The sequence below is a fragment of the Photinus pyralis genome, unplaced genomic scaffold, assembly GCF_008802855.1.
Source record: "Photinus pyralis isolate 1611_PpyrPB1 unplaced genomic scaffold, Ppyr1.3 Ppyr1.4_LG5, whole genome shotgun sequence".
Lineage (NCBI taxonomy): Eukaryota > Metazoa > Arthropoda > Insecta > Coleoptera > Lampyridae > Photinus > Photinus pyralis.
In genome coordinates this window covers 6,054,079-6,080,491 of record NW_022170596.1, presented here as the reverse complement: position 1 = coordinate 6,080,491, position 26,413 = coordinate 6,054,079, and the positions used below count along the sequence as shown (strand labels likewise).

Genomic DNA, 26,413 nt, shown 5'->3' with positions numbered 1-26,413 from the left:
TTTATACATATTTTAACCCTAAAACAATCTTTTCCAATAATTGCCCCGATAATTTTTGCAAATCAACGAACTCCTTTTTGAGAATCGAAAAATACGCTAAAAAGGTACTCCTATGATTGTTCAGCTGTTTACCTACCGCGCATGTGCGGTGTTCTGCATACGGTGCAAAATATATCTCTGTCTTTGTTAGGTATGTTGGCACAGATGCTCCTTATTGAAAGCAAATTTCAGACTATATCTATGTATATATGATGTAATGATCTAAGCCTGGATCTAAGATTATTTCGCACTTTTTTCTTGTTGCGTTTTATGCAATAATTACGCGTTAACTTGTATGTGTTATTCACTTTCTTGAACAGCCAGTGAGTGCTACTATGTAAACGTATGTACCGGTATTCCTATATACAATATGTCGAATTCGTCGATTGTTTGTGAATATTGTACAAATCCAGATAAACATCGAGCCGTCATAAAAGGTTGGTCACCGAAATTAAGAAATGAAAGTGGATGTGACGCATCCTTTCCGAGAAATACGATGTGTTTTGTTCGAGAATATTCGGTTAACCGCACAAAATTACTTATTTCACAATACATTTAAAAAATTGCGGGATCCCGCAAATACCGGGATCCCGCGGGATTGACATATAACGATCCCGCAAATACCGGGATTGAAATTTTGCTGGGGGATTGCATTCCCTAATCTCAGTGTTTTGCACTTTGTAGTCGATTTAGCACTAGACTATTCGAATTTAACCCTATACCCCGTACGCGGCACATACCTAGTTACGCCAATGGGTACGCCACTCACTATATTGGCCGGTAAAGTTTCGATGAACCAGAAGTAACAATTACTTGGGAGTGTGTACAATTGATACTTTTTTTTTCTTTTTGGAATGATGAATTGGACACACCCTACACGTGGCGGAACCTGTATGTTATGTATTTCTATTATGCCAATTGTTACGTTAGTCTACACAGTTTATTCAAACTTCGCTACCTCTCTTGTAATCATTCATATAAATTTAAAAACTAATTAAATGCAAAAACACAAGAAAACTTATTATAGGCCAATTACGCGTACATAAAAATATTAACAATGAAGAGACTTTGTATGAAACTGGAAAACCGTCTTTGTAATTTATTCAGAAAACTAAGTAATAACTAACTGTGCAGTTTTTCACTAGCCTTGCCGAAAAAATGGGAGGCAGTGTAGCGATTTTTGTACCAGGTAACTGCGGAAGTGCGACATTGACGACAACGCAACAGCTTACCTAAAATTCGGTTACGCGTGTACACATCTGCTAATTTAGGTAATAACGAGGGTAATAATCTGTTACAAGGAAATATTTATTGTTTAAGCCAACAATTTGACCGTAATTGGTAGAGCTATTGTAAGAGTTAATCAATAGAATTGCAATAACGAGTCGCTAAAGCATACAGACTACTAATAGTAAAAAAGAATGCGTCAGATTTATTTTATTTGTGTGGTTCAACTGACAATAATATGATTAAGGCGGCGCAGTCTAGGTAACACAAGCATATAGACAAAACCAGTAAAGGTGTTAAGTGTTGATTATACTTAAGGTACCTATATATAAGTGAACTGCTATTATTTCGAGTTTCAGTTGATAATCACAAACGCCGATACAATACATAATTAAATGGAAGTGTTTGTAGTGATAGGTGCGCTTTGAGTGGAGTGGGCGAACTGTATATAGTACACAGGTATTTATTTCCACCCCACAATTTACACTTTAAATAAATTAGAGCAGATAATGTGAAAGTTACGATATTAGTGAACTAAGGAAATGTAGGTGCCTGTTAATTATTCATCATGTAGGTCCCATATTGAACTTACACGGAATTAATAATTTACAAGTTTATTTGAAATTTTACAAGTAAGTAATCTCTATCTAAGACGCATTGCTTTCGCTTTACATTTCGGGTAGTGAGCATTGTACGGGGAAAGTAATTTATAATTCAAACGGTGTACTCTGTGTGCTGTATTCGCGTTTTAAAGCAAACTCCCTTGAATAACTTAAATTAAAGGAAGTGTCCGAATATAGAAGAAGGAAATAATTTACCGGTATAAATTATTGGCTTTGAGTAAGTTTTCTTTTGAAGATATTACTGACTGCATCCAACCGAATTAAATTAGAGAAAAATAGGTAAGGAAGATTTTGCTGCGGCCGTATTGGCTTTCTATGCAACGCTTTGAATTAAATTTGTTACTTCAAACATCTTTTCAATTACATTAAATCGATATTGAAAAAATCAGCGAATTTTCCCAAGCTAACGTTGACGGAACGTCTAAGAGCATTAATTATTAGCGTGTTGAAAAATATACTGTGGTCCATAATAAATTAATATTTGTCGTTTATTCCTTTAATACATAATTTAGCCTGGAGATACGAGGGCTTGTTTTTATATTCCCGGACTAGCCATGAAAACAAATACTAGAGCAACAACAACATTTTTCAATACAGTTCTCCTCTAAAGCGGCATGAATAATATTAGATATACTGGATTATGAGACTCATTTCATTACTCTTCACTTCCCAAAGACTTCATAGTGACCACAGACGTATATCTGTCATAGTGGCCTATCAATATACTCAATACCTCGCAATACAGTAGAACAGAACACTCTCAAACAAAATGGAACCTCTTCTTTACTGCACAAAACTTCTCCCCAGCATAGAGGAAAGATTCGACTCTGCTCTCAGTTAACCTGTTAACTTTTAACAGATAGTGGGTCAAACCAAATACCTTAATCTACAAACTGAACTGCAAAATTTAGAATTAAAATGAACCTTGAACAAGCGTCTAATAAAAACAACAGGTAAATCAGAAAAGACGTCGTTGTGAATGAAACGCACGGAAATTAACTATTACTATTATATTTTATTATATTATTATATACTATTAACGATTTAATCTTAACACACAAAAGGAAAATGGTACAAAAACACAAATATGTAGTTGTTTGTTACAAATAGACTAAAATTATGACTTAACTTCTTACATTACTTCTCCGGGAATTTAAATATCAAAATAAAAGGTATCATTACACAGTTCATAAAAACAATTACAATTTTCAATGAATGCACTTTACACTAACGACCGGGTAATCGCAAAGTTTATAGGGCCGCAGATAAACACCTCTCCTTTCAGCACATTTGATGGCCAAAACTTCGAAACGTAGAACAAAAACTAGCCGCGAATTCGGCGTCCGGCTACGCAAACGGAACTTCTTCGAACTTCAAACTCACATTAGGTGAAACTTTCAATGCTGGGTGTCGCTACAACACAAATCATCCAGGATGGAACTCGGAAAAAGCGAAATAAATTCTTCAATGAAACGTAGCTCTGCTCTGAACGTAGCAAAAAAGCTGATTTAAATTTTCAAAGAAACATAGTTCTGCATTGATTTTGTCTTAAAAAAAACTGATTATTTCAAATCTTAACGACACGTAGTACGGCGTAAACTCTGGCTAAAAAGCGACGCTTTCCTTCTTCACGTCCTATTTAAGGCGAAAACCCTTCTTCCGAAAATCAAAATTATTACAATACAAGGGTGACAACATAGACTATCCCCTCAACGTACGTTAATAGACAAAAAAAAATAGAGGTAGAATAATTTTTATAAATCAATTTGTTATCAGACATTAAGAGACAAATCCAAACTTAAAAATTCTAGAAAAAATAAAATTTCATTTCTCTTAACTACACAGAAAAACGATAAATCACATCCACCTGTCTTTTAAATTAATCATTTACAATTGATAAAGACCCAACAATTCCTAGAAATGTCTACATTAAATAAAATTAAAATGTGACCTTGACCGCTTTCTCGTATGACAGTAATCTCCGTACCGTCACATAGACCAACACCAAATTACTAAAATTTAATTACGAAAATTAATTGCATAAGGAGACCGCCCTTGTCCTTCTTAATTAAGGTTTTCAAAAATTTCATCCTACCAGACGAAATAAATACAGCAATATCTTTAAAATGCCAAAAACGCTACTAAGAAAGCATCACAAGGTAATGACAATAATAGTGAATAATCGGAAGCAGGCCGAAATTATTATATGCATTTCAAAATTTAATTTTTTGACCTAGGTTTCTAAAATTATAGCATAATAAGTCTTTTTTATATTCAGCTATATTTAGGGTCTGTCTACCACCCAATTCGGTCCCTCGTTTATATCAAGTCTTAACTTTTTCTTCCTCACATCTTGATTTATACCGTTGATCCATCTTCTTTTTTGGCCGCTGTTCACTTTACGACATCGTAAGTTCCAAAAATTCTGTATTCGGAACTTCAAATAACGATGAATAAACTGAACAATTTCAATGACTTCAAGGGCGTAAACGGTGACAATCTCTTTGATGGCATAAACAGAATGTTATCAATTATTGTCTTATCTAAACCCAATAAACACCTGTCTAATTTATACAAAAATAATTTCTAGATAAAGAAATTTTACTCAATGAAACAGCTGAAAATTTTATGAACTTTAACGTCTTCGAGTTAAATTAACCGATACAACGAAATCGAAGGATCCTCAGTATTAAAGTCACTTTTAACGAAAATCTATTTTTGCACATTGAGATAATGCTTTTAATCTTGTTTCCAATGATCTTGGTGCATGAATAACGATTTTGACATGTTTTGATCAAAATCTACGTGGTCGACAAAAATAGATCAAATTCATGTTTTGATCATTTAGATAATGCTCTTGGTCTTTTTCCCACCGATCTTGGTGCATAAATAACGATTTTGACATGCTTTGATTTCTTCCCTTCTAAGGGCCTCACTCATTCATCGACTCAAATATTTGTACAGGTGTGGCCATTCTTAAGCCGTCTTCTATGGACCACCATTCTTCTTTCGATATAATTTCCTGGTCTAAATCATCCCATAAGTCTTTTTTTACTTCATCTTGACAACCAACCTAGAGGGAGTACGCGCACAAGATTTCAATATTGCGTATTCCTCCATCTAATTCAATAATAATCACCTGGTCCCTACGACGGTTCACCACACGTCCCTGCCAGTTGCGGCTGAGTATGATTTCCATACAATTTATGTACTCAGGTTGTATTGGCACCAGTGTAAAAAATTTTGAACCCTTCTCCCTGGCTCTGGCTCCTCTCCACCTGGTTTATTGAACACACAGAATTTTTTGGTTCATCAAGTTGACCAATTCTCTTATAAATGCAACTATTTTTAATTGTTCAATTGTATGTGTGAACCATGTATAATGTGTTCTGGTTTGGTTTATTATGGTTACGATATTCCGACCTATAGACATGATTAACATTGAACAGTCAACCCTTTTCTTAATTGATTCACGACCCTTTGACACGATCTGTTCTGCCGACCCAATGAACTCGATCACTGTTTGTTAATCATTCTTTCTGTAAATATAAAAACCCCTAAATAGCATGTAAAAAAGCGGCAGAACACCTCGGTGTGACCCTACGGGGTCATTGGATTTGAGCCATTTTCAATAAGCGTGTTCGGTGGATTTGTCACCGACTTGGACTGGATTTACCTTAACCTTGTTTTTATAACTGCAGAGAAAGCTTGAAACGGGTAGTTACAAAACCAGGACTGAAAATTCCCGCTTATACTATCAATTATGATTTAACTTTCAAATGTTACTATCTTGCAAATTTGTGCCGACGGCTAGCTCAATTAACGAAATCTTAATCATACAGCAATGCTAATGTTGATATCCCTTCCTGGTTCAATTTCAAAGTACTGATTGACCCAAATGATTGACTTAACTGTTGAAATGGAAAGTCGATACAAATCGTCAGGTCTCGTATAATGAATGGCACCTTTGATTGGCAGTTCAAATTTGACGACCTCTCTAAATTAAGTGAGCCGACCGAAAATGTAGATATCGTATAAAAATATTACTTGCGCATAGACGCTCTCTACAGATGGGCGACGAATTACAACATCAAATTCAATCAGGTTGAATAGTTTCTAATTCGCAAGTTATCCCTTGAAATTTAAGGTCACCAAAACTTTAATTCGCGCGTTTAAATTTTTGGTAGGTATTTGTTTTACGCTATCGTATTTGCATGAAATTTCTCAATAAATGATACACGTTGTCCATTATTACGGCGTCACACCAATACATAAAACCACGTTGCACTATTTTACCTCAAACCTGTCTCATTTGCAGGCGCGACTTCTCTTTTTCACAAATATTACACACATTTACAGGTGGTTAACTAGACTTCGCTTACGGCTAGGCTCAACACAATTTTTATTTTTCTAAAACAAATCACACCCTTGTCCCAATGATTTGTGTCATTGTGTGTTTTTGTTGAATATTTGTAACCTGAGTGCGGCTACCATACTGAGCACGGGACACTACATCCAATATCCCTGAATTTTCACAATCAAAATTTGGCTCGCACCGCCATTTAGAGTACAAATTTTGGAACATTTTTTATAAATGGCATGCAAATTGCGAAACGGTTGCAGAGAGGTTATTTGGATTGAGGAACGATTTCAACATTGATTTTGGAGATTTCGCATCAATTTGTGCCATTATATCGGTAATTAATCAGCTTCTCGGTATATAGGTATCAGAAGGTCCAAGGTCAAACAAGTTCAAGATTTCCTTTGAATAAAAACACTATTTTTCTTCAATGGCTATACCAGTTTAGTTTCAGTAAAGGTTATTGCAACGATGATGTCCATTGTTGTTGAAAACTTGAGTGAACTATTTCAAAAAATTGATTTTGATTGCTCATTTAATCTCCCATTAAGAAGGGAATTCCAAAATATTAAGGTCTGAAAAAAATCATGCCTTATGTCATACAAACTGTTGGTTTTTTAATAGAAAACAGGATATTTTAGGAGTTATGTTAAAATGAAATAACAATAATGTTTATATGCACTATTAGTAATCAGCAAGTTTTTCTGTCGTCTATATTAAAATAACAACATCCGTGTATATTTTGCAAATCTCCAGGATTACATTCACTCATTTACACCTAGTAATCTTTCAGTTAAACTAAAATACCAGCGATTATAAAATCAGACTTTTAAATTATCAAGTAGGATTCAAATAAAAGAATCTCGCCGCATGACAAATTTAATAATAATATATAATTGCAATGTGAAAATTAAATTTTAAGTAGCGACTTATGTAAGATTTTTTTGCCGTAAATATGTATGATTGTTTATCCGTTTATAATTAGAAAATTTATGTCGTTCTCTGCACGTACCTAAAATTTGATTAAGGAAGATTATATAATTTTATAAATTGCATTAAGCGTCCGTAAAGATATTATTGTGTCTTCAACGTACGTGTTTATATAATAAATTTAACTTACATATAATTGACTGAGAATATTTATTGTTGTTCAAGCTGAACCATTTCTTTTCGTGTTCCAAGCTATTCAAACTTGTAGCGAATAAAAACCCAATTTGTCCGTTTTACCATTTTACCTCGCCCTGAGCCTTACATTTTGAAAAACGGAATGAAATGTTTGACTCTGTCATACCTACGTATTATGTATTATTTGTATTTTGTTGGCTAGATAGTGATAGACCATAGACTTTGAACACACCTGTTTGCCTTTTCTTGAATTTCAGGACAAAACAAAAACTTTGTCTTGAAAATTCAAGGTAAGTGCTGTTCTAGATCAAGACCTTTAAGAAATTCTTAGTTAATTTCTTGAATTAATATCAAGATTACATTAAACATGAAGATTACTAGTAATACTTGAAATGTCATAATAGATGTGTGGAAGTAGTGACAATGCCGTTATACTTTTATGTAGAACAAAAATGCTCCACTAGTTCTTATTTGCTTCATTTTAGGTCATGTAAGAATGAACAACAATTAATATTAATGTCCTAAGCAAGGTTTTGTTTGCCTTGATTTTCACAAGAGGATTTTTGATACATATTTGATAAGCAAAAAACAAATAGGCCGTGATCTTGACTTTTTCTTTTCACCGCTCCTGTCTTAGGAAAAAGGTCTTCTACGAGGCTTGCCGGTTATCGTGTGAGTTAATTAAAATAAAAGAACTTACGGCAAGCCATAGAACATTGCAAAAATACTGTCAATTTGTAGATTTTGTTAGGGATCACCAGGAAAGTACAAATCTAAATTTGCAACCATCAGAACCATAAGCAGAATTTTTGTACCTGTTTCAGACTCCCTCCTACAAAGTCACAAATGAGCTTCCTAGTGAGGAAGATTACTAGATCCTTTTGAGTGCGTTCGAAATCTCCATTAGTGCCAACAATTACTAATAAATTTTAACATTTAGCCTACTTTCAACCTACACCTATTATAGTATATTGAATTAAATAATCCTGCTCTAAATTCATAAGATATGTAGTTGAGGCTCATGTAATTACCTTAACTTTAAGACCGAAGCGAGTTTTTTAATACTAAAATATAGTTCAAGGAAAAGTCGAATAAACGTTGTATCATTGCAACAATAAAACTGTGTTTTTACAAGGAATAGGCTAATTAAGTCTAATTTATATTCATATTGAAATATGTACAGACCATAAAGAAGTCCGGTTTGAACAGTGTATGTATTTTACTAACAGGTACTGTGGTAAGTTTTTGGATAATTCGCTGATTTATATACCACTCACACTCACCGCCCTAAATCCTAAGTTGTGTCTTGTAGTATTTTAATTATCGTCGTCTTCTAGTTCTTTTATTAGAAGTAGTGCGAGGATAAGCTAATTTGAAGACAGGAGATAGGAGATAATTAGGTTTATTCCTTAATTAACATGTTGGAACTGAACTTGCTTAAATTTACACGAACCCACTTGAATTTGAACTTTCGGTATATGAATGGCAGTACTCAGGACAGATTGGCTACGGAATCCCGGACTGGTATTGGTTTACAGAACCAAAATTTAAGGTTCAATTCTGACTTCACTGTGAGCTGCAGTAAACGTTTTACAACCCTACTAAACCAGCATAAATCTCTCTGAAATACTTTAATTTATGTTCACGAAATAATAAAATTAAAATATAAAGTACAAAATAGCAACTGTTAAATCTTCTCGGTGTAAAAAATAAAAATTATCAACCAAAATTGGCATGTAATGAAGTCAATAATCTCATAAATCAACACATCGACAATGGCCTAACTTTAACTCAGTTACTAAAATAATGGTTGGAATAGGGGAGTGCTCCTATTCAACTAAATCTATTCATATTCAAACTTAAAATGAAGCTACAAATGTAATTCGTGCAATGCATAAACTAGCGAAAACAGATTTTGAATAGATTTCCACAATATACATGTCGTAGTCTTTTAGTGAAATCCATTTCACAATTTTGGCACTGAATATTCAATATTTGTTTATTCACAAAAACGACTTCTGGCAGCCTCCAACGACCTACCCTAAAAAAAAAGTGTTGAAAATGAGGGTTACGTACTGATAATACCCGACTCAGGATTTTGGCTAAAATGATTCCGCGTCCCGTCAGGTTTTTGCTTCCGCCATATTCTCCTTTTTCGACTTCAAATTATCTACCTACGATCTTTCTTTCCCACACACTCCAATTTGAGACGAGTTTAAAATATCCAATCAGACTTAAATTCTACAGGCTGAAACCAAACCGCCACTATTGGTTACATTCAAAAGTATCCGCTACCATTGTAAGAAAAACAATGAGGTCCATTCGATTAATATGGTCCGTCCATAATTCAAAATTTATTATTGGGCTTATCGTGGCAGGGACAGGATTATTACTATGCATTAGTATACAATCAACGCAAAATGACAGAATGTGATTATATTTTTAGTTTACAAGTGTTTGAATTAGTCACGTAGGGAAAATGGGCGTGGGGCCCAGTTTAAGATCGGTATGTGTCTAAGGCAGATTCGCATTACTTGAGACGACTAAAAACTTAGAAACCACCCTGCTAATTCGTTGTAGTCTATGACAATCCTACCTTTCACTAAATTACAGAAACTATAATATATTCCAAAAATCATAATGAACTCAATTTAATTAATGAATTTTAAATGAATAGAAATTACCTTGAAGTACTCCTATGCTGAATTTAAACTTAATATACTTAACGAATGCTCTAGGACCGAGATTTCTATCACCGCTTTCTTTACAAGTTAAAATACCAATTTATTTAGGTAACCTATAAACATTATGAGAATTTTAGGGCCTAGAAACCGTGTAACGGCAATACTGTTTGCTTAGAAAAACTACCTTATATTAAAATGCCTTAAATCGGAGTAAGAATTTTAAAACTGGATACTTATGAATTACTTAGTTGACCGACGTCATTACCTACACACTCCTTTTTTAATTTGTACTATCATACTAGGAAGGGGCATGAGAAAGGGAGAATGGGACAGTGTCGTGAAAAATCTCACCAACAGATCGCGCCTTTATATCTACTCACTGAACTTCGCCTCTAAATATTTTTAAATCACAAAGAACTCACTTTACTGCAATAAAGAAACTATTTGTAATGCAACGACAATTGTAATTTAGGTGTGACAGTGAATACCAAACAATAACGTACGTTAACCATAAAACAAATTAGATGTTTGCGTAAGGGAAGAATAAACTGTTACAACCTTATCCTACGCTCTTTTGGTGAGCGTGCTTTCATCGAAGGGACTGCACCGCAGTGAGCCCTCAGATGTTTCTGTGTTCCTAGAAGCTGCGCGTACCCATTAAATAAAATGGTATTTAAAGGATCCACCACTTTCACCATAAAATAATCTCCTTCTTTAAGAATTCTCCCAGTAAACCGCCAGTCACAATCAGCTTCAACAGAACGCGCTCCGAGTCACCCATTACGTAGAGAGACGCGCATATCTTCTTATTGGAACCACATGTGCATTAATGAAATTTTGCCTAACAATAAAACGTCTTATCGCAAAAGACCAGATACAACCTTTTATAATTACACAAATTGGACCAGATGTGACTTACTTATATCACCTTATCTAAATTGAATAATTTACAAAAGCGATAAAATTAAAACGAATTTTTCACAAATTTCTAAAAGGAAGAACAAATACATAAATACAAACTCAAACGAAACGATCACACTTCTTGTTTACTCGTATATACCCACCAGATTTAGGTACTTAAAAAATTGAAATATTTCACATACAGGGTGGCCCAACATTATTGATGGTGCTGAAGCCAAAACAACGTCTACATGACGTAGTTTACACAACAGTGTATTTTAGAATATATTCCAAATGAATTGGTTCCAATGTGATCATATCTTTATTTATTTATTTATTTCATTTTATTTTGCCTTTATTTTTGAGTGGGCGGGGTTTCAGCCAAGCATTATGTGGGTCACTCTGTATTTGAGCGAAAGCCTGTTGAGGGCCCAGAACAAGAGAGTAACAATAAATAAATAAATAAATAATAAAAAATAAATGATAAATGATAAACGATAAACGATAAATGATAAAATCAGTAATGATTAATGTTAAATGTTAAATGATAAATAACAAATAAATAAACAAATAACATTACTGATTTTTATGCGTTCGACGTAAAACCCGTTTCCTCAGTTGTCAGACCGTATTTAATATTTACCCAAGTAACATGTATAAAATTCAGCTATAATACTTATAACCCAAGTACAGTAATAGTACGTTGGGTACGCCAACAAAAACTGCACTTTTTGATTGGAATATGCCACTTTCTGTGGTAATAGTTAATACCAAAAGGCAACTTTTGAGATAGGGAGCCACTCGAAAATCCGTGCAGGAAACCAAAATGGTGGCTATCAAAATGGCGCCATTAGCCGCAATATATTTTTTTGTATCTCTGCTCCTAATAGTCCGATTTTAATTTTCTTTTTTTTTTATTGAAAGCTCTTGTGACGAGGAAACTTTTTTGCTATATAACATTTATCTCTAAAACTTAAGGATTTAGCACAATTTTAAAAAAGTGTTTTTTTTTCACGAATTTGAATCACAAGTAAGCTCAACCCGATTTTTATGTGTAACTTGTCCATGTGAAATGTTAATATTTTGTATTATTCAGCACAATTTTCTGACTCTTAAGGTCTGATGATGAATCGGTCTATACGATTCGAAGTCGATTAGCTAAAGAAATATTAAAATTCAATTATTTGAAAAACGAGTTTTATTGTATCAATTTGTATCGACAAATTCACTACGTCAAGAAAATAGTGGTTGCTATTTAAAAACAGTACGCCCCCTTTGACCGTGCAGAAGTATGCTACTGGCCCCAAATTGAATGTACGTGGATTGGTAGCAACCTTTTTATAATTATGGATGTCATAAAAAGCTTTTTTAAAAAATGTTTTGAAGATAAAATTTTCACCCTGTATAAAAAGCATATCCGGAAAACGGTTAGCCTCGCGGTTAGCATTACGAAAAAAAAACCAATAAGACCTACAAAAATAATTCTTTTGTTAAGGGATACCCGGGGATACCTATAAAAAATATCAAAATGTATAGGCTGCCCTCGAGAACACCCTATATACCTAAAAATACGTTTTAGGCTTCCCCTCAGGCTTCTCGTACCAACAAACTGTTACCACTAATCTCAACCATTGAGGCTCTATCGTCCGCTTACAGAAGGTGGATTCTCTGTATAATAAAAATGATTCAACTTATATGAATAGGTATCTAAAACTTGGAAATCATAATATTCCGTTAATATTCTTAAAGAAAGCCCGAGAGAAAACCCTCGAAAAAACCCATGATCTGATAAATAAGCACTCCAAATTTCACATTCGTCGCAGCTTAAACCAAATAGTTAAATAAAATAGGATAAGTAAGAGCGAGAGTAAGAGTTAAAGCTGATATACTGAGTGTTTCTTTAATTACTTTAAAAGCAGAGTGTATTTTCTGTTTTTCAGAGAAAAAAATTGACGAGGCTTTTCCTTTCAATTTTCATAATGCTTTTGATCTCGTGCCAGATGAAACAAATATTGCGCATTTTTTCAAAAAAAAAACATGGCGGATTGAAATTTTCCGAACTTGCAGGGTAGATACAAGGAGTTTTGGGGTTGTATCGATTTAATTTCTAAACGATGGCCTTTTTTGTCGAAAAGACCGGGATATTGCACAATTACTTACTTCAAATTCGTAAACAAAACACTTTTTTAAAATTGTGCTAAATCCTTAAGTTTTAGAGAAAAATGTTATATAGCAAAAAGTTTCCTCGTCACAAGAGCTTTCAATCAAAAAAAAGAAAATTAAAATCGAACTATTAGGAGCAGAGATACAAAAAAATATATTGCGTCTAATGGCACCATTTTGACGGCCACCATTTTGGTTTCCTGCACGGATTTTCGAGTGGCTCCCTATCTCAAAAGTTGCCTTTTGGTATTAACTATTACCACAGAAAGTGGCATATTCCAATCAAAAAGTGCAGTATTTTCCCCATTCTAGCCATGTAAATAGTTTCTTGAAGTTTAAGGATGCACGGCAAGGGGATGCTTCGATATAGTGTCTCTGTGATTTTTTATATTCTTCCGAAGAAAGATATAAGTACGAAAATTACGCTTTATATAATTTGGTGTAATTAATAACCCATCGTACCTACCTGTGTTGGAAGCATGCACTGAGAAAATTTCATTTTTTATAAAATAATGAAAGTCTAGCAGTCACGGGCTCTTACACTAGTTTGTTTAATGGCACAATGTATAATCTCTTGTAGTTGTAGATTAAAGACCGGACAATTTATTACTGGTGTTGTCTTTTTCAGCAATGTCGGTGGATGGCAGCAGACCGACGACTCCTCCACAGTTTGACGTCACGCGAAAAGCGAGCAATTTTAGCGACTATGGGCATGACAATCCCACGTTTGAATCGCCCGCAAGAAGTAGAAAAGTATCTACAAACTCGGAGCACGCGGAAATAGGTCCGGTCAGAAAAAAGAGCATACTTCATCTTGCACAGAATAGTACCGTAGAAAATGTTAATCAAGTTGCGCCAGGTAGTACCCATTTTGTCATTTATTTATTGTCACTAACACGTTGGCACTTCCCTTCTTTTAAATTAGTTTCGGTAATATGCCGGTTAATTGCTTCGTGGTCACTGTCTCTCGAAGCTAATTAGAAAACACGTGCAGTATGCGCGACAGATTATGCTGTATTGAAACTTTTTTCCCACGAAATACCGACTAATTGGGCGTTTATTAAATAACCACACTCCTCCGTTTACCTCAAAAATGTACCATAATATGAACCTTCAAGTCGTATGTAGCCTTTTGTTGAGTGTTGGTCGCCAATTTTCTATTTAGAAGTTTTAGAGCACTATCAGGTAAACATGTTACGCATTTATACCCTTAGCGACACGTCATTTGTAACTAACTTTTACGTAGGGATGCGAGTAAGGTGCCCATTAATCTCAAACATATTCCGTCGAAATGCGGGCAGTATGGGTAAGAATTCTATTTTATTGCACGATTTTGTGCGCCTAGTTACTTTAGTAATCAAATACCCCTTCTCTAATAAACGACAAGTTTTTTTTTTAAAATAATTCCAGTTGTAATCAGTAATTTGTTGTCAATATTATATCTACCTATTCAATGAATTATTTCCGAGACTGAAGCTAATTAAATTAATTAGCTAATTGTATGCAGATTCATTTTCCTTTTCTATAACGATACGAAAATAATTTGCATTATTGTGGGCTATAATTTTACCTTAGTTATTGTAATAGCAGGTATTTCCATTCGAATCATTACCTCTCCTACAAGAGAAAATTCGTACCTGGATTACCAATTATACACAAAAATTATGCGGCTTCAAGGACCATCCACCATTAGTTGAGGTTACCCATCTAATTGGGTATTGTCAAAATTTGGTTATTTTTATTTAATATATGATCTATGCGTAGGTAATACTCTAATGTTAGCGATTGAATAAGTAAGTAATTATAGTTTCCCTAAGATTCATTGTTCCTCTCAAGCTCCCCTTAAAGTTGCACTACAATTTCTTCTTAAAATTCCTTTTTCTACGAAAGTGTGGAAACACGATTGTTTTTGTAGGTAAATTGATTGTGAAAACAGGTCTTTGAAACACTAGTGCGGCAATAGTATATTAAAGTACAAGTGTCATTTGACGAAGATTGTCGCACGAGGTAGTTTGCCGCCGCGTAGCGGCGAATGCGGCAAAAGCCGAGTGCGACAAGTAGACAAATGACACGTGTGCTTTATGCTATTTTTTCTATTTCGACTTTTATTTTAAATAATAAATTATACAAATTATAAATATTGCCTTTAGGCGTTGTTAGGTAATTTTAAACTATCATTCAGTGTATGTTGGTAATAGACACAATTCATTTATTTTCACGTTGGCTAACCTGATTTCTGTATTTTCAAACTTCAAACTTTTAATTATTTGGTCATAATTCCATTTTGCGGCAGTTATGATAAATACGGATGACAAACACGTCTCTTGTACCCCACCAGAGATCCAAGAGATTGCCAATGAAGCGACGTTAAATTTACTGCCTGTAAAATCGAAAGTAAAGTACGAGGAGTACAAAATTTTTGAAAACTGGCTGGCCGAGAAGGGGAGTTCAAAAAGTAAGCAAGAATGTACTGCTGGCATATTTTACTACGCTAAGTAAAAATAAAAAAAGTTCTACCCTTTGGAGTATATATTCAAAATTAATCGGAATTAATACAATCGGTCAAGTTCCTTGTACGTTATTTACACTTTACAGGTTATGTTTAGTTTTGATTTGACGGATACCGTTGACAGCAAAAAAGCGAGGGGTACCAATCCAACAAAATAAAAAAAATAATGCGTTTCTATTTCTTTCGGCATTATTTCTGTCTAGAAACGCACGCAAACTGGACCAATCAAGTAAGGTTTCGGTATTGTTTCCACATCGAAATAGAAATAGTTATTTACATATGAGTATGGTAAATCAAGGTTTACGTTAACGAGTGAGATGTTTACTGCCGAAGCGTAGCTGAGGCAGGAATTTCGAAACGAGTAACGTAAACTGATTTGACATACAAATAATGTAAAACATTTTATTTCATACTGCTCTATTTCTATTAAAATACCATTTTGATTAGAATGTTGTAGGTACACATTAAAATAAAAGCAAAAGCCGATCACTTGATTTGTTTGATCTGACAGTAGTTTGACAAATATCAATCCATACGTTTAGATGGATGTCAGTTGCGGTTGCTAGGCAAAATTTCCAGTCTGGTAAAAATTTTCAGTCTGGTAAAATACGATTTACCAGACTCAAATCAGTCTGGGAAAGCGGCGATTACTAGATAGTATGAAATAAAAAATATTTTCTGCACGCATTTTCTACACGCTAGTAAACATATGCGAAGTAACTCTTTGTAATTGTTTTGCTTTATTCACAGTTTCGTTATATAAGACAATGGTAGAATTTTCTTTGCCTTCTGCTACAGAAAACGTTCTTGGGACATGATTCTTGGAGTCAGGAATCGTTAGGTATCAATAAAATTGCATCTTGTTCTGTGAAATCCGTTACAGTCATTTTACAACGTTCGCTCCGAGGCTCCGACGGCAAGCTCCAGCCACTCCGAGAGCAACCTGTAATTAAATTATGCTTATTTATGATTTAAAAATACAATAAGAAATTCACAAACCTTCATCATTACAAATGTTTCATCAGGCGCTTCTCTCAAAAACTTAGCGATTTGTTCTCTTATGAAAACGCTCCTTTCCGAAACGCTGCTTAGACTTTTGGGGTAGCAATTCATGCGAAACCGCATTAGCCATTTCCGCAACGTCCGGCGGGGTGCACATACCTTCTTCATCTTCAGTTTCGTCAAAATCCATCTTAACACTTCTTCACTACGCCACAAATTGTTTGACTTAAATTTACGATTTTTCAAACAATTATGTTTTGTCATGGCAACCGGATTACTTGATCATTTACAATTGAAACATCCAACTACGATCAGACTACATGATTTTCTGCCGTTATCTGACTAGTTTAAATTTATAATTTCTAGAGAAGAACTTTTCACTTTCGTAGAAAAAATAGTATGAAACACGCATGTCGAAACGGTCATTGAAAAACTCGTATAATAACATTTATACTCGTTTTTCAATAATACCGTTTCTGCACTTGTATTTCAATGTACTATTCGCACTCCCCGTAAACTTCTATCAAATTCGTTGTAACCCGCCCTCAAAATGTTCTCAGATTTCGATCAAGTTCCTCTTAAGCTTCCTTCCAGGCCACCTTCAGCTTCCCCCAAATTGGCACAACAAAAACGAAACAGACTTTGAATAACTCGCAAGGAAATAGTTCTGAAAAAAAACGTATAGGAAATTAAGAACCCTTTTCAAGGATGTACTCGACCCATCGTTCAATTTAATTTTTGAAGGGGTGGCAACCCTGCTTAGGGCGGTGCATCCCATCCCGGCGATGTACATCCCGGCGACGTACACCCCGGCACCGTTTTCCTGGAGACAACCCATCCCGGCGACAACCCATCCCGGCGACCATTAACATCCCGGCATCGGTCATTCCGGCGATTTATACCCTCCGACGATCTATCTCGGCGACTATTCCTTTCTCGGCATCGGTTATCCCGGTAATTCACACTTTCCTACGACGTCTGTCCAACCAAGGTCCAACCCCATTTCTCTGTTTTATTTTGCCATAAATAACGGTATAGGTACTTTAGAAGCGGTTGTCAAATTAGGTACCGAAAGAGGTTATTATTGTGCATTGACGCATTGTAATTAATTCTTAGAAATATAGGAAACCGAAATATGTAAGGAAGCTCAAATTAGCCGTCTTGTTGTTTACACAATTTCCGTCTGTGCAAAAGACCCATTAGAAAATTCCGTTTTACCCATTTACCTACGAAGAATAATACCAGAAAACTTTACCTACCTATAAATGGCATAATTTCAATTACTCATTAATTAATATAGTATTATAGTCCCTATTCAGATTGTATTATATATTGAAAGAAAAAATCTCAGTCTATAAAATAACAAAGAAAACTTAATTCCGGTGAATTGTTTCAATATAATAATCACGAATTTGCTTCATATGTTTATCGCGTCTTAAATAATGTTTCCCATCCCCCCGATCGCGAATTACCGGGACGTTCGAAGCCGAAGAAAAATCTGAAATAAAGAGGGGCAAGCCCGTTACATTTACTCCCACACGCAGGTGGTCGAAATAAATAAACAAAAAATTCTTTAATCTATGACGGTGTCATTATGACAGATTTACCATGGCATGGCCAATTGGATGTCATTACGGCTTTCGTAAAAGCACTAGTGCTCTTATGAATTCATAAAAGCACGCAATTGATAACTGCTACTATTTTCTACAAATTTGACAAACGTGATTAGTATTACCACAGATCTACACATACACAGATTGCTAACCTTATGCATTTTTTGGGAAACAAATTTAGGTATACTTAAAAGCGCCCTCTATTGCGGAGCAGTAGAAACATGTACCGTTTAAAACTGTAATATGACGCTTATGGATTTATGCATTAGATGTCGCTGCAAAAAATTTAAAGCGGTAAAATGTGCATATAATCCAGTTTAATTGTATTTTTACCAGGAAAGTTGTGGGGTAGTTTTGATTTCTTTTATTCTATATGTTTTTTGGGGTGCCGAATCCGAATCCGAGGTTTGCTAACAAAATTTCATGACGCAACATTGAAAAAAATACAAAAAAGTTGAAAAGGATATTTTTTTAGCAGTTTTGTGCTTACAACTGGAAAACTATCAACTTTTCGAAAATAACCTCCCTATCTTATATCTTATCGACGTGGTAAAGAGTGTAACGTTAATGATGGCAGAGATATACATAGTTTGTAAGTATGCCTTTCCGGTTAGCAATCTGTCAAGACCTTTAAAGCCGCAAATAGTTTCCGCCAACTTCAAAAAACCTTCACGATTCTTTAAGAACCTGCCCTATGTTCGTGTGTATCTGTGACCACAGGGACCCGCTTTTAATAACTCCCTTACGACGAATGAGTAGCTCCAGTGTTAAATTAAACAATTATGGCTCAACGTACCTCCTATCATATCATACCACTGTAATAATACGAATATTAAGGAATTCGAATTGTGCAAACTTTAATGTTGTTTCAGCGACATCTAACGCATAAATCCATAAGCGTCATAGTACAGTTTTAAACGATACATGTTTATACTGCTCCGCAATAGAGGGCGCTTTTAAGTATACCTAAATTTGTTTCCCAAAAAATGCATAAGGTTAGCAATCTGTGTATGTGTAGATCTGTGGTATTACCATGACATCTACTAGTATGGACACTTGATAATTTTGAATTATAATTTACGAAAACGTTTAGATAACATAAAAATGCGAATGAAACGAATGAAATCTATTTGAGCCGTTGTAGATTAAATTTTGAATGATACACGTTTTATATGAACGTTATTAATTAATGAAACTTGTGTAACTAAAATCACTCGGCTACGCCTCGTGAATTTAACGTTACACGCGTTTCATTATGACGTTAATTCACGAACTTGTATCATTAATAACTATAAATGTACCAGTTTTTTCTTAAAAACCGATTTAATCTGGTGAAAACAACAGTCGTGTGAGATTCAGGTGCATGTTGCACCAATACAAATACACTCGTTGACAGCAACAAGAAATTTAATTTCTTTTTTATTATTACACTGCGCTCCACCACTCGAAATGATATGTTGAATTAAAGGACAAAATGTCTTTGTTATGGCTGTTCAGGCGGGAAACATGTTTAACTTTTGTTAAATAAAGTAACGTTCTATAACGGTTTCATTTAGCACTAAAACTGCCTTTTTTATTATTTAAATAGAACACGACTTCCACTATTATCGTAATCCTATACCAGTCAATTTCAAACGTAACGCTAATATAGAGCGCTTGAAGTGTCTCCTCTTCCATAATAAAATTACGCGCAAAAGAAATCATGCACCTGTACGCTTTCTTATCAGTGTTAAACACGTGCGTTTTGAAACTCAATTAACTTTCACGATAACAACGTCCGTATCGCAACCGCGCAGATAGCACTTAAATGCACTCGGCCAAATATTGCTTAATTTTGAACAACGCAATTTTCACATCTTACAAATTTAGAGGAATAAATGAATTTAATCCGGGAATTAAACAATTAAAAACAATTTTGAAAATAGACACTAGAACAACAAATTCCGATGAAATAAACCAATTCTGTGCCTCTTTGTAAAAAAATCCTTCAGATTCAAATTAAATTAAAACATTCGCACATACAGGATGGCCCGTTATTATCTTCGGTATTATTTCAGCCTAAATAACGCCCACCTGACGTTGTTTACTCAACAATACATATATCCTTTGACTTTGAATAAATATGTATTTATCATGTTTACATTTACGTTTTGGCACAGATGTCAGTTAACAAAACTCCAAGCAATTGTGCATTTAGAAACTTCAGCAATCTTTAAGGAGGTTTAAGGTCTTTTAAGAGTATTTATGGGTGGGTAATAATTTATCAGTGTTTAAGGGTTTAAGAGTCGTCTGAACTTTCAAAAGTTATCTAGCCTTCAAAGTGTTCCAGACCTGTTAAAAATATTTAGGAACCACCAAAAACACATTTTGGGTTATTGACATTTAGGGGTTGTTTCAGAGTTTTTAATGTATCTTTCAAAAAAAGTACAGTTTGCATGAGTTCCGTCCGTCCGTCTGAGGGTATAAAATCTCAGCATGCGAACCTCGTAAAAAGCTGAATTTTTGAATTAAAAGGTTTCAACACTTCGATGGACGAAAAAAAAAAAATTAAAAATAGTTTCCGTTTTTGCACAAGCGCATCCTATCTGTTCGTCAAAACCAATGGAAGTAATGGGTCAGGCGCTGCACCTGCCAATCGCTAGTTTAAGTTGTTCTACAGTCTCTTAGTGCCGCCAGGAGTCTATAAAAGTTTTCTAAAATGTTTAGTCTTTGCAAGTTTTAAACAAACCATTTGTGTCTCTAAGTCTTCAACGGTTTTTATGGGTTTTCAAAAAAAACAAAAGGTTATTCTAGAGATTTTGGAAACGTTTAATAGGATTTAAAAGTTCTGATTAACAATCCTTAATGCACATTAAACGTATTTAAGAGGCTTGTCTGGATAAAGTTTCTGGAGCCTTTATGAGCCTTTAAAAGCCAAAACTTTTATACTCCTTTACGAGCCTTTAAGAATCTTAAACAGTCTCTATGAGTCTCTCAAAAGCTTATAGGGTTCTTGAGATCCTTTTATGTCCTTTAAGAATGGAGCCCTTAGAGATGCTTTGGGTCGTTAAGGGTTTAAGGGTATTCCGAATGATTTATGGTCTCTGAGACGCTCTTAATGTTTTTGGTTAAGAGCCTTAAATAGTTGAACCTGTAAATAGAGTTTCCAATAGCCTTCTACAATATGCTTTTAGACATTCGAAATTTTTACTAGTCTTTAAAAGCTGAGCCATTAACAGGTGTATGGGCTTTCATATTTAAAGGGTCTTAAGAGTGCTATTATGCTGGTATTGTGTGAACAGAACGAGTCCAATACTGAAAGCTGGTTAAAGGTCTCACACCCTCAGACGGAGAGAATTTACCCAGGTATAGAAAAATGCAGTAGAGCTAAGGAATCATAGAAATTTTTTACTCATGTGGTGCTATTCAAAACTCTAAATTGCATAATTACCTTTTCAAAAAGAGCTCTATGAGTCGTAAAAAACCTTTGATTAAAGATTATCTACAAACGAAAACATCAATACAAACACAATGATAACGTTTGAACTGTGCTTAAGAATTGGCTTTTTACCTTTAGGTATGTATTGGAAGCGGCGTTATCAAACCCCTCCATACGTATACTTCAAAGTGTAATCTTCAATAGCGAAGTCAAATGCAAACCGTTGCAATGTTTGTGGTGAAACGTTTATAAACCAAACTTAGTGCTTTGATAATTATTTCTAATGGACTATGTGACTTTTGCAGAAGTTTCACGGCAAGCAAATGGAGATACAAGATGTCAGAAGCAATCGATTTCGGAATCAACTTCTGCCAGACAAAGATGCACCTCAGACACAAACGAACAAGATCACAGGTATTTACATGTTTTTTTTTTCCATCGAGTTTACCGCCTTCTGTTTTAGTTCGTGGTGGTACACATTTTGCTTCAAATGTCGAAAGAAAGAGGCACACCCCTCGTGGGAACCGCCGATGTGGCCACGCATTTGTCCATATCCGTTTTGTCCGACGTACAGGCAGTTTTCTAGGATAATAGGAATAGCTTTCATAGGAGTATTTTTGTGGGGCGTTACGTACGCGATGTTAGGCGAAACTGCGGCGCCAGGGGGCCAACTGTTTCAATTAATTTTGCTCACTCTCTGCGCACACTTTGGTGGTTGGTTGATAAGCCTAACGACGCTTCCGGCGCTCATAGGAATGCTCTTTACTGGACTGCTGCTCCAAAACGTGGGCTTGATCAACTTTGATGAGTCATTTAAAGAGGTCACAAGAGACCTAAGGTTTGTACCTACGCTGCCAAATGTACAGTGCGGTTGCATCACCTAATTTACTTTTAGGAAAATTGCTTTGGTTATCATTTTAACACGCGCTGGACTGGATATGGACCCCCATGCCTTAAAGAAGCTAAAAATTACGGTGCCGAAACTGGGGCTAGTACCGTGGACTGTAGAGGCGGCAGTCGTAACCATTATGTCGCATTACCTTTTAAATTTACCGTGGGATTGGTGTCTACTATTAGGAACTATAATCGCGGCTGTGTCGCCCGCTGTCGTCGTACCTTGCCTATTTAGACTTCGAACTAAAGGATACGGAGTGGCGAAGGGCATTCCGACGTTGATCATCGCCGTTGCAGGAATAGATGATGCGGCATCCGTCGCTGGATACGGAATTATTCAAAGCATTATGTTTTCGCACGATTCGCTAACATCGCAGATCCTTCAAGGTCCCTTGTGCCTTCTGGGAGGTATTGGGTTTGGGATATTATGGGGTACAATTTCAAATTTTGTCCCCGAAAGACACGATCCCTTCGTGGTCCCACTAAGGATAGTAATGCTCCTGTCTGGCGGTTTGGTCGCTGTGTTCGGAAGTGAACTGATCGGTTACGAGGGCGCAGGGCCGCTGGCCGTTGTCGCATCGGCCTTTGTCTGCCTTTGTTTTTGGACGAAGCACGGGTGGGAAGTTGAAGACAATCCCGCATCCACAGCCTTTGAAATATTCTGGATGATTTTTGAACCTATTCTCTTTGGAATCACAGGGGCACAAATTAAATTTGCGGAGCTAGATGTTGGTGTAGTCACAATTGGTATAGGAATATTGATTGCTGGTGTCTTAATACGAATATGTGCCACCGTCATCGTGGGAATAGGTAGCAAATTGAATTTGAAAGAAAAGATATTTGTTGCACTTTCGTGGATGTCAAAAGCGACTGTTCAGGTACTTGTACTAATTTTAATGGGTCGTATTTACTTTTCTTTTCTTTTAGGCGGCGCTTGGACCTATCGCTCTTTCAATCGTAGGTGACAAACAACCCGAGAAAGATTACGCCGAAAAGGTCTTAATGATTTGCGTTCTTTCAATTATATTAACCGCTCCCACTGGTGCAATTTTAATCACACTATCGGGATCACGACTACTTACAAAACTTAAAGTCCATCCTCACATTCCAGAGGGTTGGAAAAGAAGCCACAGGCCCTCCATATACGATATCAGTATAATAGATGAAGAAGACGAGTACAAACGAGATGGCGAGACGGTGGAGAATGGAGGTGGTGATAAAACAAATATAAGACGTGAACCTTAATTGATCAAGGTGTTTAATGTTATTGCTTTTTTTTAGAATTAAGAGTAGCTGTAAATAAAATGTTTTGTTGAAGACATGAAAAGCTCATGAAGGACTACATGCATTTCCAATGGTTTTGATTTTTGCTTTCTAGGACGCTACCCTAATCTAACGATAAAAAAGTAAAGTGCCTTTCCCAAACTAAACGATGCAATAAAGAATAATTAGTTTTTGGAAACTTTCATGGTTTAATCGTTTTGTTCTACTATAGTTGAGTTGTACACTTTTGGGCTTCAACCACTCTCATCGGGGATATAAGTTTTTATGCTTGGATAAGAAAAATTCCTACTACGTCAACTACAACCAGGGCTACAACAGAGTAGGTATGCTAATGGAATAAATAAAAAAAATTTCCGTTTATTCAAATTCATTACGTCCATTAAAACCTCAAGATTTCTAATTCCTAAGATTCATCCGATTCTTCGAATTTTGTCGGTTGAATTTTCCAGATTTTTTCATCTTTGTTAGATTAACATAATTTTGTACATTTTTACGTTTCTTTGAAGCCACAGCTCTGTCCAATTCTACAATCTACAGAAACGTTCAGATTCTAAATTCATCGAATTTGGTTGAGTTTTAAATTTTTATGGTTCTATGAATATTTTTCCGAATCCGAATTAATTCGACTCTTCAGGCACATCAAGATTTTCAGACTTAGTTCTGAGAAATGTTTCGGTTATATTATTCAAATATTTTAGTTTCTTACGATTTTTCGGATTCTTCCAATTCCTCTGGTTTTTTAAATTCCGTGATATATTTGGATTCATTTTGTGGTGCGGATTACTCGGGATTTTTCCATTTCTTGAATTCTTCAAGTTCTTTCAATTAAGTTCGGATGCTTCGATTTCTTTGATTTTTTAGGCTCATCAGAATCTCCCAATTCTTAAGACTCATCAGACTTTTTAGAATTTTTGATCCTTCAAATTCTTCTTATTGTAGGTACAAATTCTTGAAATTTTTCAGTTCAAAGGGAGAGTTCTTCCGATTCTTCAACTTGTTCAGACTCTTCGATTACCTCTAAATGTACGGAGCATTCAACTTAACCGGATTTTTCTGATCTTTTAGATTGTTTTCTTTGATTAAAGGCTGATGATCTATATCTAGGAAAAACTCTCGTTCCCTCGTAGGACTAGAATTTAAATAATTGTCCCGTGATCCCTTTCATTTTATTATAATTTGTTATTTATCTTTAACTTATTAGTGAAATTCCGAGCACCTAGGTAATTACAATACTGAGTTGCAATATTTGCTAAATTCATGTCATTGTACAGTACAGAATACAGATACATTAGGGTAATACCAGGGTAGTGGGGGCATTGTCATTTATAATTATAACTAATTACAGCCACCAATTGTAGTTTTAATTTTAATTAATTTTGCTTGCCATTTTCAAAATTAATTACAGATACACAAGATTACATTGTATATTTTCCTAAGTTTGCTTGACATCTTGTAGTTATGCTTTACATTTTGGATATTTGTCTGGTTCTTTTTGTTTAGTACATAGTACCACCCTCAATAAAAATTCCTCATAGGCACACTAGCTTTCATTTTGCAGACTTGGGTATGGAGGCTATCCAAAGTAAGGCTTGTATCACGCGTGCACAGAACTAATCTGCCTATAATTAACTTTGTAGCTTTTTCCGGGTTGCTGCAGATTGAACATATAGACATTAAATTGTTTTATATTTGAATTTCTTTCAGCATTTTATTTCCTTTACAGGTCTCTAATGATCTTAGGACCCCCCAAGTCTCAACTGCAGTCTTGCCCTATACTCTTACAGTTGGCAACCACCGGCAGATGCATCTGACTTTGAAATAGAAAAGGTACGTTTCACGGACTATGGATAGTACGAATAGGATCCTAGTCGTGTATACTGGCGGTCTTATGTGTTGGGACATGATACACAATCGGAAAAGGAATTGAATAGAACTTATAGTTTTGTATGTAAGAAAGGACAAGAATAAATAAAATTATGCACACAAAAAGAAGATGCCGGGACACAACCTTCTTTGGACTATAAAACCAGGCTTAACCCACACAAATACAAGAAATAAATCAACTACGACAGCACAACAAAACAGAAATACACAAATCCAGCATTTCAAATTGACAATTTTGGCTTTATGTATCCACGCCGTTAACGTTAGACTCCAAAAATCCCTGAGAGGTATAGAAACATGAAGAAGCGATACGACTTGATGTCGTGAAGATGTTATATCTACTGAATCCACTGTTGATGCCGCGCTATCCAAAGGAAGAGATGCACATCATTTAAAATAATAACGTGGTTTCGAAAATCGTCATAAGAGTGGTGAAATATACGAGAAAAGGTTCGAGCTTTAATCCCCCAACCGGTCAGCAGGCATAAGCTTCCGACTCTAGACCAAGGGACTACTGTGAAAAATATTATACTTTGGTCTTCCCTTAGCTATGATTCAGCTCACTGCATTGTACCTTTGAGAAAAACGTTTCGGCGTCCTTTCCGGATAATTCAAAATGGGTGCGCGTGGAATCAGAATCTGAGTAGGCTTACCTGCTGTAAGGATGAGGGAGAAAGGAAGGCTGATC

General features: G+C 35.3%; 1 protein-coding gene across 7 annotated transcripts in view; it reads left to right on the top strand.

Annotated features, from left to right (window-relative positions):
• Nucleotides 1-23,914, top strand: part of LOC116171101 (sodium/hydrogen exchanger 9B2-like) — a 51,611-nt gene extending 27,697 nt beyond the window's left edge. For 2 of the 7 annotated variants that reach the window (XM_031487776.1, XM_031487777.1), the window contains exons 2-6: nt 13,750-13,980; nt 21,969-22,077; nt 22,127-22,501; nt 22,559-23,435; nt 23,485-23,914. In XM_031487776.1, the coding sequence (XP_031343636.1) occupies nt 13,750-13,980; nt 21,969-22,077; nt 22,127-22,501; nt 22,559-23,435; nt 23,485-23,802 (1,910 nt within the window). In that variant the 3' untranslated portion in view covers nt 23,803-23,914. Of the gene's footprint in view, nt 1-1,609; nt 1,726-1,761; nt 1,899-13,749; nt 13,981-14,223; nt 14,306-14,363; nt 14,428-21,968; nt 22,078-22,126; nt 22,502-22,558; nt 23,436-23,484 lie in introns of those variants that run through there. The other 5 variants (XM_031487781.1, XM_031487782.1, XM_031487778.1 and 2 more) reach the window with 4 other exon arrangements.
• Nucleotides 23,915-26,413: the final 2,499 nt, after the last annotated feature.